Below are 16,251 nucleotides of genomic sequence, written 5' to 3'. Positions count from 1 at the left end.
CACATTGCTGGGAATTCTGAGTGTTATAATCCATATGTACAGAGGGTAAAGATCAAGATGCTCAAGGTCCTGGATAAAGGAATAGTAATCCCCCAGTTTTTAATCTGACCAAAGAATAATATTACTAAATCGAAGGCATTTTTGTCATGTTCTTATTATTTACTCAGGGGTAGTCACATAGGACCAGAACGTAACCGTATTTCTAATCACTTGCTTTATGTTTTATGTTTGCATGTTCTTCGCTGTTCTCCCTCTTTCTTTCTAGGTAATTTCATTTTTATTCTTTTCTTTCCTGTTTGCCATCTAGCCACTAGCAAGAAGGGAAAGTTAGGGCCAGGTATTCTGCTATTTCAGGCTCCTTGACCCACCTCACAGTTGCCTAGCAACATCAGGCACTGGTCCCTCCCATTCTTTTCTATTTATAAAAGGATGGTACATTATAACAAGCCTTTTCCGTGAATTACTAAGCGGAATAGTTACAGCACAGACAAAACCAGAGGTCTGGCATATGAGGCAATCTCTGGACTGCATTAGCAGAAATAATGTTCCTCCATGTAGGCTCTCTGCCCTTTCTTCAGCTTACACTCAGAGGCTCAGATCTCTCTTTTCAATAAATGATGCTGTAGCCTTAAAGCTAGAGATTCCAAGGAAGGTTGTGAAGAATGTACGTGTGCAGGGAAGATGATTATCCATGCAGTTTTATATTATACAATAGATTCTCCATTTTAGTAGCCAGTTTAAATTTAGTGGGTGTGCCTATATGTATTCAATAGGAAGATGAGAATTCCACCTCCCCCAAAAATAATTATTAGCAGATTGGGCAGGATAGTCATTTTACATTCTCTGAGAACAGACAATGTTAGTAAAAATGAGCTTAGCCTCACTGCTTATCTGGTAACTCCTAATCCTTTTTGCAATTCCTCAAAAGGATTATGGGGTTTTTCCCCATCAGAAATTAACCCTCTGCTTGTGGAGGGGAACAAGAGACCCAAGGACAAAGCAGCTTAGTACCAGGGTGGGTTCTACTTACCTTTACTACTGGTTTGCAACGGGACCACACAGACACTCTTGTGTGCATGCGCAGAAGCATTCTGATGACTTTGGGGTTGGTGGGATGAGCCTCCCGCCGGTTTTACTACCGGTTCTATAGAACCGGTGCGAACCGGGGGCAACCCACTGCTGCTTAGTACCCAAGGATCTCTTCTCTCCCCTATGTAACCTCTGATTAAATAAAACATGTTCACTTCTATTGAATATAAAGCATACAGCAGATTTATGTTCAGATGTTTACAGACTGTAGGTGTGAAAAGATATATATGTGAGGGGTCAATTAAACTGACCTAACAGATGCCTTATTTTATAAGTAATTAATTTTAACCAGCATTTGTTAATCCAGTTAATTTTGACTTGATTATACTCTTTTTAGTGGAAGAGAGTTTGGCTTATGCTGGTGTGCACACACCCAAATGTTTTATCTGTACATACTTATACTAATGAGCATATACTGTACATATAAAGTAGGTGAGATACACACATTTAGTGGGGAAATACAGAATTGGTTTGTTTAAGAGTTAAAAATCCTAACTGGCCAGAGAGAGAGAGAGAGAGAGGAAGGGAGAGGAAGGGAGTGAGGGAGAAAAGAAACCTGGCAGCACAGAGAAAAATTATTTGTGGTGATAAGTACTTGTTAACCCTCCTGGTTTAGAAGTAGGGGACACTTTCTCAAATTAGGGTTGTCTTCCTTTAGTACATCTGAATAGACATGTGGAATATAATGACAGATAAATTAAAAGATCCAGGTTCTGTGTCATACAACAAGAGAAGCAGTGGAGGAAATACTGAAGCTAACACAAGATCACTTTCCTTTTGGTACTTCATCTCAGTCTGATGGGTGAGCCCAACCCTCCATCTATAAAATGGTTGGGCTGAAGGGGGAGGGGGCTTATCGATTCAGAAATAGAAAGAGAGGAACTTAGTATTGAGTCCATACTGTCTCGGTCTACATATGTCTATGTGTTTGGTATTGATATAGAAGCAAAGCTACCTAAGAACAGTTTCTTTCAAATGAATAACAAATGTTCAACAAGTTTCTTGCAAGTACCAGTTTCTTGTAGAGCACATGGGAAGTTCAGTTATCTGTGAGAGCATAAAGGATATACTCCTAAGTATTTTCAGTATACATATGCAAAGAAGGTACACATGCTTTTCAGTCTTATGCAAATATGACCAAGAGTTACTATGGAAACACCTTACCTGTCCCCAGTCTCCTGATTTCCATTTTGGGCACCTGCCACCTCTACACTTCCTCAGCACATTTGGTTTAGCCAGTTGTGTACAAAGACTGTTTTCTAAAAGTTTCCCATCCTTCGACATGCAATATACTTCTCGGTACTTCTGTCCTCGTCCACAAGTAACAGAACACTGAAAAGAAAAGAGGGATGCTAATGTACCTTACACACTTGTCTTAAATGCTTACATATATTTCTTAAAATACAGCATTTTAAGAGAAAGGAAAAGCATGCACCAGCAGTTATAAGCTTGGCATCCCCCCGTTTACTACACTTCTCTTTTTCAGTTTCTGGAACTCTTCGAGATGATGTCACCAATCTCTCAAAATAACGTGTTCAATTTTTTCTTTTAGGCTGAAATAATTGTTTGCTGTTGCTTGCTAATTACACATATGTGTAACCAGAAGGGGCTTGGGATTTTATGTACTTTTTGTAGCCAGTTCCAAAGATGAGAAAACAGACGCAATGGGACATTATGAGCCAAGCAAAAAGCACAGCATGAGTATATTGGCTGCAAGCTTTGTAGTAAAACAGTGACATTCAACCTCCTTCTGCTGGTTCATTGAACTTTTACAAATGTGACCACTTCTGGCATACGGGCCCCTGAACCATTTTGATTTTAGATTAGTATCTATCAAAAGATTTAGGAATCAAAAGGAATCTAAAGGCAGAGCAGGAATTTAATATGACAGTTCCTTGCTCAGTGGGCCTCTTACACAGCATGATGCAAGAATATTCATTTTTCATTCCTTCATTACATGTTAAACAAGTCATTATGTGTTATTTCACACACAGTGCCTGTTTAATCCTGAATCCTATACGTTTTCTTGTGATCTCTCAAAGTAATGATCTCCTGTTTTCTTTCCAGAATGGAGTCAATACAAGAAGAGGCAGCTCACTAACACCTAGCAGGTTCTTGGCTTGGTTGACAGAGATGATAATCAGTGCAAGGGCTTAAATGGCAGGTTTTTTTTAAAAAAAATCTGATTTAAGGTAACTGTAATAGCAAGAGCTGGAAAGTATTTATTTTATTATTAATTGCATAACCACCACCTTTTATGTTTACAGTGTCCTTACTGCTTTCACGAAACACTGGCAATGTACTCTTCTTCCAGTATATACTACTGTTATAGGGTATCCAGCCAAATTGCATGATAAAATCTGTCTGTGACTTACAACTAGCCATTCTGAGAGCTTGGAAGAAAAGGTCTCTCTGTTTGTCCTTGTTACTGGCCAAATTAAGTCAGTAATTATGACTTGGATGCTGAATGTTATTAGGTTCTACTGTGCTAGCTAGAGGGAAAGCAAAACATCTAAAACTTTCAGGGCATTATAAAAATATAAGATCCGCAGTTATAATTAGGAAAGCCTTATGTTAAGCTTTCTAAATATTGCTAGAGGGTATAGTTTTATATTTGAAAGGTAACATAAATCAGTGCAAGCATTACTTAACATTTCTATATTCAATTGTTGAATTGCTGGACCTCTATTTTATTTACAGATAGTCCTTGACTTATGACCAATTGCATAGCAACCATTTCCAGTTATAACAGACACCCCAAAAGCCACTTACAACCAGTGGTAGGATTCAGCCAGTTCGTACCACTTCAGGAGAACCGGTTGTTAACTTTCTGAGCAGTTTGGCAAACTGGCTGTTGGAAGAAATCATTGGGGCAGAGAACCGGTTGTTAAATTACTTGAACCCCATCACTGCTTACAACCTGGATTCGAAGTTCCATTTTGGAGAAGTTCAAGTCTGCATTTATGGACGCTCAGAAACTACCCCACATTTATGGCCCTTTGCAGAGCCCTGCAGTCCTGTGATCATGATTTACAATGTTTACTTACAGTTTCTGGCAAAAAAAAAAAAAAGCCCCATAGTGAACAATGGGTTTGCTTAATGACTGTGGTAGTCTCTTAGTAATTGTAACATTTGCTTAACGACCAACACAGAAAAGGTGGTAAAATCGGGTCTGGCTAATGACGACTGACCTAGTTTACAACTGTCACAACCTATGATCAAAATTGTGGGCTCAATTACAGTGGTAAGTCTAGGACCATGATGGCGAACCTATGGCATGCGTGCCAGAGGTGGCACACAAGCCCTCTCTGTGGGCACGCGTGCCGTCACCAGCTGCTCTTCTGGTTTTCGGCATGCCAGCTGGTCTTCGTGGGCACTGGAGCACTGGAAAATGGCTTGAAAATGGCCCCCAAAATGCCCCCAAACCCAGGCCATTTTCCAGGCTGTTTTCTGGGCCTTTTCCAGGCCGTTTTTGGCCCCGAAAATGTCCGAAAAATGGCCTGAAAATGGCCCCAAAATGGCCAAAACCCAAGCCCATTTTCTGGGCTCTTTTCCAGGCCTTTTCCAAGCAGTTTTTGGCTCTGAAAATGTTTGAAAAGCAGCCTGAAAATGGCCCAAAAAGTGACCCAGAAAACGGCCAAAAAACAGGCATGCGTATGCCAGCCAGCTGATCATTGGGTTTCCAGCACTCCGGCACACACATATGCATGTGCATGCACACACAGTCTGGTTTGGACACTTGGTGCCAAAAAAGTTCGCCATCACTGGTCTAGGACTTACCTGTATTTGAAAAGTTGATATGTTGCCTACTACTTTTATGGCCTCCAAACTAAGATAATAAAATAGTCATTAAAAAGTATTCAAAGATATAATGAATAAAAATATAAAAACTGAAACATAAGCCAAAAAAATCTAAGCCTATAGGACAGACTGCTTTAATTCCAGTGGCAGTTTGTTTCATAGCATGAGTTGGGCAGTGGGAAAATAAACTCAAATTCAATTTGAATGTTAAAAGCATCCATGATGGGACCACAAAAGAACTGTCCCATTTATGAACCAAGAGTAGGGGAAGGAGTATACAGGCGGCAATTGAATCTTAGCCATGTAAGGCTTTAAACACATTGATGTGAGGTGGGAAAGCCATCCATGAATGTGTTTTAGTACCAGGATAATGAGAAATATCAGTCACTGCCTGTAATTTGGCATCTTGGGTCTACTGGCATTTTCAGATTATTTTCAAAGGCTGTTCCATAAAGACTACAGTACATTGCAATAATTGAAACTTTAGTTTACCAGCTCATGAATCACCAAAGCATAAAGTCAAAGCCTATAAAAAGTTGCCTTACCATCAGTGATACATAGTTGTCCAACATCAGTGCTAAATCCAAGAAGATCAAAACATTATTTGTGCCTCTAGCCCTGAGTAGTGTGTTTCAGAGTAGGATTCAGGGATATGCAATGTCTCTTTTTATTTCAAGCAATCTTTTCAGATACTAGATTTTTTTTTTAAGTATAAAGGTAAAGGTTCCCTTCGCACATATGTGCTAGTCGTTCCCGACTCTAGGGGGCGGTGCTCATCTCCGTTTCAAAGCCAAAGAGCCAGCGCTGTCCAAAGACGTCGCCGTAGTCTTGTGGCCAGCATGACTAAACGCCAAAGGTGCACGGAATGCTGTTACCTTCCCACCAAAGGTGGTCCCTGTTTTTCTACTTGCATTTTTTACGCGCTTTCAAACTGCTAAGTTGGCAGAAGCTGGGGCAAGTAACGGGAACTCACCCCGTTACGCGGCACTAGGGATTCGAACCGCTGAACTGCTGACCTTTCGATCGACAAGCTCAGCATCTTAGCCACTGAGCCATCGCATCTCCCCCCTTTTTTTAATATATTGGAGATTTATTGAAAATACTTATATGGCTGCCCATCTTAAGAGATACAACCCTGGGTGGCTCCCAACAACAGTACTCCCCCCACCCAAAAAAAAAACCCTGGGAAGAAAAACAATAAAAGAAAAGGACAAGCAAAAACCTGGAGTTTCAGCCTTTGATGCATTCAACATCACCACATCTGGCTCCTCCCTCACCCTATGCCAGTGTTTTGGGAGAAGAGATAGCTCTTTTGGCCTTATGGAAAGAGTAGGGTTTGCCCAATATGGGGCAGGATGTTCCACAGGGCAAGAGCTGCTACAGAAAAGACACACTTCCTAGGTTCCACACTAGATGGCAGTATTTAAAGGAAGAGACTGAATCCTTTGATCAACATATTGCTAATAAATGTGGAAACTAGTAAAGTGATCAGGCAGGAGCTGTACCTGCAGTTCTCTCCCCTAAAGGGAGTTGTCCATTATGAACCCATGAATGACAGTGCATTGATACAATAAAGAAAGAGAAGTATAATCTTCTACCATTTCCATGTTGTGGGCTCAAACATGAGCTTTTACCCATATTTGTACCCTTGCCTGGACAACTTCATTTTCCTCCACTAGCCCAGCAAATATCACTTTGTGATCAGGGAGCCATCCTAGATCAGCCAACTGATTAGTTTAAGGAGAATAATGTCAAGCGTCTATTGCTTCTTGTTCCCAGTGAGCAACTAGACCAGGGGTCAGCAATCTGCAGCTCTGGAGCCGCATGTGGCTCTTTCATCCCTCAGCTGCGGCTCCCTGTCACTCAAAATATATGTTACAACCGCCAATGTGCAATACCTGCTGGCATGCGATTCATTGAGCTTTTCAACCCCCATAGGCCAACAATGGATAAATCCAAGAAAAGAAAAGTTTCAGAAGAAAACAGAATGTTTAATACAGCTACATATGCTAGTTTTGTGGTTGCTCAGGAAATAGTCAGCACAGGAAGGGTTTTGTGGCTCCCGGTATTTTGTTTTCTGTTGGAAACAGGTCCAAATGGCTCTTTGAGTGTTTATGGTTGCTGACCCCTGAACTAGACAGAAGTGCTTGTTGGATAACGATGAAATTCCCTAAGCACTCCCCAGAATCCCCAATAGAGAAAACACTAATTGTGCAGTCCTTGTCAGATGTCTTAATAATTAAAAAGTATATACAAATAACAAACCAAGAGAGTAACTTGGATAATTTTCCTATATTGGATGGACAAGAGGCTTGTTAGAGTTTTGAAGATTTTTTTGAGAAATGAAATCAAGTTCTACAATGTTATTTGAAGGGATTAAAGATTAAGATTGTTAGAAAAAAAGGAAGGAACATAAAGCTGGTTTATTGGATCAAGGTTAAAACAGGAAACACTGGTAACTCTTAGTAGATTTTTGCAGATATCAGAACAGAAATTTCATGGATTTGTTACATATAAGAGATGAGATATGGGAAAAAGAGATCATTTGTTGCATTTTAAGGGAAGATAATAAGTTACTAAAACTGTTTACGCTTGTGATGTAGGGTGAGGTCACTTTTCTTTTTCTTTATTATATTATATTTATTATATTTTTCTTCATTATTTATCTACTTTTCGCTTTTCTTTTTTGTTTTATTCACCCTTTACATTTTATTTTTGTTTTAGTTTGCATTAGTTTATATTGTTGTAATTGTAATCTTTAATAAAAGTACTATTTAAAAAAAAACCAACATTATTCAGACCGGCACAAATCCACTGCAGCCGCCTGGAACACCAGAAAAAGGAAACAAATTGCCAATACAACATAGTCCAACAAAATAGATACCCATGAAACTTTATCAAGAAGTTCCTGTTCACTCAGTCCACTATAGCACAACCAGTGCAAACTATGAAAAGGAAAACATCAACGATCATCAGTTTGAAACAATTAACAGTACAACTTACAACTACACTAAATCACCATAGCACACAAAACAACTAAAACATCTTAAGCAAGCCAAAAACCCAGCAGCCCAAGAAGGAAAAAAAGAGAAGTCATCTACAATATATAGTGTAAGGACTGTAACAATCACTATGTAGGACAGACATGCAAATGGCAAGAAGAATGCATCCACAATCATCAACTACAGTCAGAAGACATGATGAAAACTCTTCAATCTCACAACACACAAACAGACTCAACCACCGTTTCAACTGGGTTAGACCAAGAAAATCCCAAACTGCTAGGATTGAAATTCACTGAAGCTTGAAATTCACACAAAAGAACCACTAACAGACCTAGAGAGATAAACCATATTTACACATCATTCACCAGAGGGGGAAAAAAAATCTAAGAAGGAAAGAGAAAGACCAGAACACATCTTCTCCAGCAGCCAATACCACAACAAGCAGGTATTAACATCAGCAAACAATCAAGCAAAAAGCAATACTCAAAGCAAAGAACTACCAAGGAGAAAATCATTCCACTATCAAAACTGGCAGGGCAAGCTAATATAAACAGGAAGTTAAATCCCACACTCACTAGCACTGATAATATCACATGGTTGGCTAATGAAATATCTGCAAACAATCAATCTTAGACAACACCAAGGATTCCAAATTTCGAGTCTGAACTATGTACACTATCTTATATTGAACTGGAATTGGCCTGTTTACCACCTGAGATCATTGGTGATAATTAATCTTACCTAGATTAGAAAGTGATCCAGACTGTCTCCATATCAAGATAATTATACAATACCTCAAGCTGCCTTCATGTGTTAGACCAATATCTACTTTTGATACTTTACTATAGAAACTACAAACTCCTGAAGCACCATCATGATCCAATCTCCAAAGCATGAAGATTCAAATCAAGCAGAAATAATATTTAAAAGACTCCAAAGCCAATCCAGAGAACAGATCATACTATATGTGTAGAGATCTTGCTGAGAGGGTGAGTGGCAAATATGTCAGCAGGGTTTGTCCCAATGGCTCGATAACGTATAGACATTCATAACTAGTCACTTATGGAGCAGTGCTCCTGATCATAAAGCAAGTGTCTATTTAAGATCAACAGATCCTGGCCTTGGGACTAAGGCTTTTGAAGGACTAAAAATCCTGGAGGGCAGGTCTCCAAAGATTTGACTCCTTGCCCAATAAGATCTTAGTCATTCCAGTCCCCATGTTTATCCATTGCCGAATTGTGGATAAAAATGTCTTATTACTGGAATCCTGTTATGAGCTACCAGCACAAAAGTGAGGTGAACATTAGACTGGATTTCCCTTTCTCTTTTATAGCAAACCTGTTGCCTCCTTCCATATTTTCTCCAGTCCATACAACTGAGATACAATTGAGCACAACTCCTATGAACTCCAGGCTTCTAACATACTCACCCTGCTTCAGACTAATTATTTTTAATCAACCTCATTACCCCACAGGCCTACAATTTAATAGAGCCACTCATGTTGCCAGTTGCAGACAAACTTTCACTCACACTTCCTTCTATTATCCCAACACTGAGTACATCAACAGGGATTCTCCCACTAGTGAATCAGGCTGAGGCTCCCCCTTACCTTTTCTCTTAATTTATGTGAAGGCCAAGGTTTTCCCACCCTATTTGGCTGACTGTGAACCAAGCTTATTGGAACATAATCGGTAGGTTAAACCTACATGAGGGCTTCTCACATTACCAGATCCACCTGACCCAATTCTGAGTTTTCAAGGGTCAGGCCCATCCCAGCTCAACAGTGTCACCCTACTTTTGATATGCTGTCTCCAAAGCACATTGTCAGCAACACCCTTCCATGGTCTTCCAGGAACTATCCAGGCCAGGGGAAGCCAGTGGTTTCCACTCCTGGCATCTACTTTTCTATTCACAACTCTAATTACAATGGTAATTGCCCCTTTATTTCAATGGCCTCCTGCAGCTGCAGCTTTGGCAGATGATATAACTCCAATCCCATGTGTCACCATCATGCCGTGCAAACAAGATTAAACAGCTGAATCTGTTGGGATGATTCAAAACACTTTTTGCTTTGATATAGCATCTTTGTCCAGATTTCAAAAACCTTCATCCTCCTTTCTTCAATCCTCTATGTCTGCTCCATAAACCATCCACAGTCTTCAGTCTATCTTAATCTGATTCTTCTATTTAGTTCTAGGAAACCAGATAAGGCCTTTTCATAAAATGTTTTTTATCCCATTTTAAAAAAAAGTATACATTTCAAGGCGGCAAACATACCAATATTCCCCCCTCTTCCTATTTTCCCCATAACAATAACCCTGTGAAGGTGAGTTGGGCTGAGAAAGAGAATGGTTGGCTAGAATGCTGTCTCTTGGTCTATAGGCCACATCTTCCTGGATCAATATTTTGAAATACATATCCCACAACAATCCTTCCAGAAAGCTGCCACTATTAGATGCTATCTTGAAAAGAAATGAAAAAGGAAAGAAACGGGAAGGCAAGACAAAACAAAACATTATTGTAATTCTGTTCAATGATAGCTTTACATGATGGAAGCTTTATTAATTTATTTATTAAACGTATTTTATGTCATTGCAATCATCATCAACACAATCCTTTCTTGAGCAAGAAAACACTACATAGAAATATATATATATATTGAGAGCTAAATGTCTATGAAGATTCTCAGTCATCCAGGTTATGGTTGTTGCAAAGGTGCTTTTTCAAAAGATAACTGGACTGTCTTTGTTTTTCCCTTGAAGACATTTCACTTCTTATCCAAGAAGCTTCTTCAGTTCTAACAGTTAGTACTTAAGAAGCTTCTTGGATGAGAAGCAAAATGTCTTTAAGGAAAAACAAAGAAAGCCCAGCTGCCTTTTGAAAAAGCATCCTTGGGACATATATTGAGAATTAAAGATAGGAATAATAAGTAGGGAACAAAATAAATGCAACAAAATAAATAAATATTGGCAATTCACATATACCAAATTGATCTTGGTGTAGCAGAACGTACCAAACATATTTGAAGGAATGGTAGAATTTAGAAAAACCTTGTGCTTTACAAATGGTTTACTTAATGATCTCTGAATTTGAGATTCTCAATTAAATTAGGAAAGCACTTTGTTGAACTCTTCTTTGAGTTGACTAGAATTTATGCTTCAAAATTAGCCATCGATTTTAATGCTGTTCAAAAAACTAATCAATCAAAATGGCAAAACTAACCACATTGAATTGGCTGAAACACAATTTGGACTCAATTATGTAACTTACATAGTCATTAAAATCTCAACAATTAATACCTTACCTTTATTATATTGATGAAAAGCAAAACAGAATGAGCAACAGTAGATGAATCCTAAGTTAACTCTTCTACCACTGAAATGGTTTAGATTTTCGTAAGTCTTATTAAAATACAGTTATTCTAAGCAACACCAGGAATATCGCTACAGCTAAAGCAACGTTCTGCATTAAGTAACCTTTCGTGTATATATGTGTCTTTGAGTCCATCTTGACTCTTGGCAACTGCCTTGACAAGTTTGCGTGGCAGCATTTTAGCAAGTGGTTTGCTAAGACTTTTTCCTTAGGGCTGAGAGAGAATGATGGGTTCAAAGACTCCCAGCTGTCTCTGTAGCTTAGACAATACTAGAATGCACAGTCTCCTGCTTTCTAGCTTGGTGCCTTAACCTCTACCCCAAATTGACTCTCGTTAATTAAAGAGAATATGAAAATTCTGGGTATCAATGTATGTTTATCGAACCATTTATTTATATTGCATACATATGTATGCATTAAGGAATTATTGACTTTTTGGACAAAATTTGCAATATTTGTCTTTGTTTTTTTGTCCCACGTTAGGTATGGAAGACACTGATGGTGAATAGATAAACAGAAGAATCCAAGCCAAAATATATGAGACTACATTGAAAGTATTTTGACAATGGAAGATTGAGTTTTATTTGAGATCACTTCTACTTTTTAGGATTAAAATAAACGGGTATATTTTTTTATAGTAATACAGACTAGTGAATGATCTAAAACAGTGGTGAAATCCAATTTTTTTTACTACCGGTTCTGTGGGCGTGGCTTGGTGGGCGTGGTGTGGCTTGGTGGGCATGGCAGGGGAAGGATATTGCAAAATCTCCATTACCACCCCACTCTGGGGCCAGCCAGAGGTGGTATTTGCCGGTTCTCCAAACTACTCAAAATTTCTGCTACTGTTTCTCCAAACTGCTCAAATTTTCCACTACCGGTTCTCCAGAACTTGTCAGAACCTGCTGGATTTCACCCCTGATCTAAAATTATGTAAGATTCAGGTCTAAATGGGCAAAGATTTTTTGGTTCTACCAAGGACTTCCTTCTTATATCTGATAACTTTTCCTTAATAGAACCATACTTTCTCCTGGGTTTATATGGCAAATTGCTGGGCACAGATTGGGCAGAGATGGCTGAATGTGGGCAGTATCAAGGGTGTCCTGAAGGAGTTATTACTTCTTTGCTCAAGTACAAATTTTTCTAAGTCCACACAGGTACTGTACGAACCTTGGAAAATACACAGCCCTTTCAACAAGGAACTGAGAGTTACTAAGTGGGTCCCAACATCAATTTCAAATACTTTCCCTTCTTTGAATGTGAACAGTGGGAGACTGTTATGGGATCTAGAACATGATTCGCTAACAGGTTCATTTGATTAGGCAATTGAATACAAGTCTCATTTCTACAGAAATCATTGGGTTATGATTTATGAATGATAATTATGTCAAATTAAAGTATGAATACTGGCATTCTTGGACTTAAATTGAAGTTCAAACATTTCATAATCAAGCAACTGAATCCAGGCTGATTTATCTATTATTTAAGGTTCCATAATCTTAAATGTTATTCGACACAATTTCTTACTGATCCATAATATAGATTATTTCAGGGTAGAAGGAGGCCTCGCTTGAGTATTCCTTATTGAGTGCTACGTGGAGACCAGGATATTTAAAGTTTCCTTTTCTTGATGGTGGGAAATGCTAAGCAACATGAAACAGGTTTTTAGACAGCTATTGATCTCATGATTCTGCTTTATACTGGAAATGGATAAAAGAACTGTACACTGATGAAAGGAGAAGGTATCAACATAACTCTTAGAAAAATATATAAATTGGGTTATGTTTTATGCATATTTATGCATTACTTTCCTAGATGTTAATTAAAGCAGATTAGTTATAGCCAATATGTTTCTATAGATACATTCAGGATCTGGATTTAACAAATGATTGCTGTAACCTGTGCGCATTTATGACCTTGGGCAAATTAGTATAATCCTCAAATCTCAACTCCTATCACGCATTAATTCTGGTATCACATCATTCTCAAATATTAATATCATTGTTTAATTATTTGCATTGAAAGTACGGATAAACAGATAAAAATGATACAGTACTTTTCACATAGTGAATATAAATTAAGACCATCATCAGCATGGCTTCTTGATTTACACTGAAATTATGGGCTTGGTTTTTGATAAACTGAAAAAGCTGAAGAAGTCTTTTGATTTTACTTGCTAATTCTTATAGGCTGTCAAGTCTTTTAAGATTTAGAGAAGTTAATCAGCCAGCAGTGCAATCATATGCATGTCTTCTCAGAGGTTATCTCAGTTTAGCTCAATAAATTCACTCCCGAATAAGACTGTACAAAATTGTAGGCTAAAACATTGTAACAAAGAAATTAGGTACAGTATAAGGGCCAGCAGATGAAAATATTGTTTAATAATATCAATAAAGAAGAATATTTGTAGCTCAGGGTTGAAATGAGGAGTCCTTGGTACTCTGAGCTTGGTTTTTTTTTCTTGTAGATGTTTGGGTAATGAAACATCTGCAAGAAAACAAGCTCAGAGAGCATCAAGGGCCCCTCATTTCCTAAAATATTTTACTGCTGATCAGTTTCAATCTACACACCTCTAGAAGAAGCTACCAGAGTAAATTTGCCATGCATGGAACAGCCTTGATGCCCATACACCAAAGCAAATTCCAGAAATGTTCCCACACTTTGGCTAATTTTGTACGAGATCTTGTGAAATTTGGTGGCACACCAAATTGCTGGGTCGTGTTAAGAATAAATAACCAATGTACAATAATTAATCCACAGGGTTATAAAGACATAAATAATTATTAAATTATTTTAATTTAAAATTTAATTATTAAAATAATGCATATACACATGACCCGTAGGAGGAAATCTGTGTCAGAGGATTCATGGTTTATGCAATGTTAGAAAGGAAGATCCCCTCCATTATCATGGTGAGCACCCTGTCTTAATTCAGGCTATATTGTAAAATCTATTTTGATATATATTAAATTTTGCTAGCTTTACACTAAATTATTCTTCCTTCATGAAGTCTCAAAGATACTTTTTCAAAAGGCAACTGGACTGTTTTTTCTTTGAGGAATACATTTCGCTTCTCATCCAAGAAGCTTCATCCTGTTCTAGCAGGATGGTGGGGTGGAGAGGATGGTGGACTTCCTCAAATAAGTTGCCTTTTGAAAAAGCACCTTTGAGATAACTATGACCTGGATGACTGAGAATCTCCACAGACATTCCTGCATGAAGGTTATTCACTTATCAGTCCTGTGGACTCTCATGACAGCTGAAAATAAGGTAAGAGGTTCAGTAATTCTTATTTATGTATGTGTTTCACCTTTATTTTGATTATCAGGAAAAACACTCAAGGATCTAATTTTACAAATGTGAGGGTAAATGATCACAACACATTTTTAAATTTGCTATTTTTTCTTGACCTCCACTTAATTGACTCAGCCTTCCATCCTTCCGAGGTGGGTAAAATGAGGATCCAGATTGTGGAGGCAATATGCTGACTCTGTAAACCACTTACAAAGGGCTGTAAAGCCCACTTAAAGAGGGCTTTGTAGCATTATGAAGCTGTATATAAGTCTAAGTGCTATTGCTAGTTTTGGCAATTTGCACTATTTTAGGTATCCCCTCCCAGTTACTTCCAGTTCACTTAGGGACAGCCAATTACTGCTACATTCCATGTCAGAAGAGTTACCTGTGAAATGATTCTTTGGGTGCTGATCAGTGGTATGAAACAGAGAATTTGGACATTTATCAGTATAAACTTTGCAGGGAGTTCTTTAGATTAGGAAGTTAATATAAAACGATCCTTAGTCTTGCTGACTTAATCAGGATGGCTAAATTTATTTTCATGTTATTAGTATCCTTTCCATGTTAACACAATATAGAGGTAAAGACTCGTTTCTTTTTTTCAAGGTCAATTCCAAAATCACCCTTTGAAAGTCAGTTACAGTAGAGCCTTAAGAATATGCAATTTCCAGGCCCAATGGTATTTTATCTTTTGGTGATTTCAATTTCGCAGATAGATGTTTAATTACTATTGGAATGGGTAATTCTTCCATATTACAAACAGCCTATACTAGCTAAGGACACGAATATAAAGTGATCTGTTGATTACATTGCAAAAATTCTTATAAGAGATTTATATTTCAGTCCTACGAAATTTGGCACTCTTTCTGTAAATAAAGAATTCTTTTCTATTTTAAAAGTGCATACAGTACAGGTTAACCTCGACTTATGACCGTAATGGATCCTGCCCATTATGGTTATAAGTCATGATGGCCGTAAACAGGTTGTAAAGCAAATACTGCAGTCATTAAATGAACCAACGTTTCATACGGGCAGTTTTGTTGAAAACCAGAAGTGCTGGTTTTCGGCAAACACACAAACATATGTGTTTGTGTGACTGTGGATGCTGCAAACAGCCATAAATGCGGCCATGTGCCTGAAGTTCCAGCCGTATAACTACAGAGAGGGGGAAACCATCAGAACTTAAATCTGGGTTGTGGTAGGTCAGTTGTAACTTTGAACGGTTGCTAATTCAAGGACTAACTTTATATGCAAGTGCATTTAATCCTATAATCAGCCAAGGCTGATCGGGACCTCCTTTTATTAAAATATCCGTATCATAATTTAGAACATTTTCCAGTTCAACAGTAGTCCTCTAGAAGCAACTTTCATCAGAATCATACCTGGAGTTTAATGCATCCAAATATAAAAAGGCACTAAAATAACGAACTTTGTGTAGCTGATTTAAATCTTACTATTTTATGCAGAAATTTACAGTTGTTTGGATGAGCTCTAAAAGACTGGAAGAGCAATAAATTCCTTGGTGAGGACTTCTACTGGCTGAACTATACCAGAAAAACTCCTGACTGGTGGGCTCCTCTTTTGGCAGGTTTATTCACATATATAAATAACATTTCCCATAAGCCACTTGGATAGAAGAAGATAATAGTTCCTACATACAAAAAGGGAACACAAAGGACCCACACAATTATAG

At 38.1% G+C, this 16,251-nt stretch overlaps 1 protein-coding gene and 1 long non-coding RNA gene across 4 annotated transcripts in view; one reads left to right on the top strand and one right to left on the bottom strand.

Annotated features, from left to right (window-relative positions):
• The window catches only part of LOC117679033 (uncharacterized), a 33,555-nt gene extending 21,623 nt beyond the window's left edge, over positions 1-11,932 (top strand). The window contains exons 3-4 of the long non-coding RNA XR_015732693.1: positions 3,157-3,281; positions 11,751-11,932. This is a non-coding gene — a long non-coding RNA (uncharacterized LOC117679033). The remainder of the gene's footprint in view (positions 1-3,156; positions 3,282-11,750) is intronic.
• ADAMTS9 (ADAM metallopeptidase with thrombospondin type 1 motif 9) overlaps positions 1-16,251 on the bottom strand; it is a 166,358-nt gene that overhangs the window by 39,190 nt on the left and 110,917 nt on the right. For all 3 annotated transcript variants that reach the window (XR_004595225.3, XM_034440640.3, XM_034440641.3), the window contains exon 29: positions 2,254-2,421. Coding sequence is in view for 2 of the 3 variants with exons in the window: in XM_034440640.3 (XP_034296531.2) it covers positions 2,254-2,421 (168 nt within the window). In the remaining variant the exon portion in view is untranslated. The remainder of the gene's footprint in view (positions 1-2,253; positions 2,422-16,251) is intronic.

The sequence above is a fragment of the Pantherophis guttatus genome, chromosome 2 (genome assembly GCF_059756535.1).
Source record: "Pantherophis guttatus breed Tessera chromosome 2, ASM5975653v1, whole genome shotgun sequence".
NCBI lineage: Eukaryota > Metazoa > Chordata > Lepidosauria > Squamata > Colubridae > Pantherophis > Pantherophis guttatus.
This window is presented reverse-complemented; position numbering and strand designations above follow the sequence as displayed.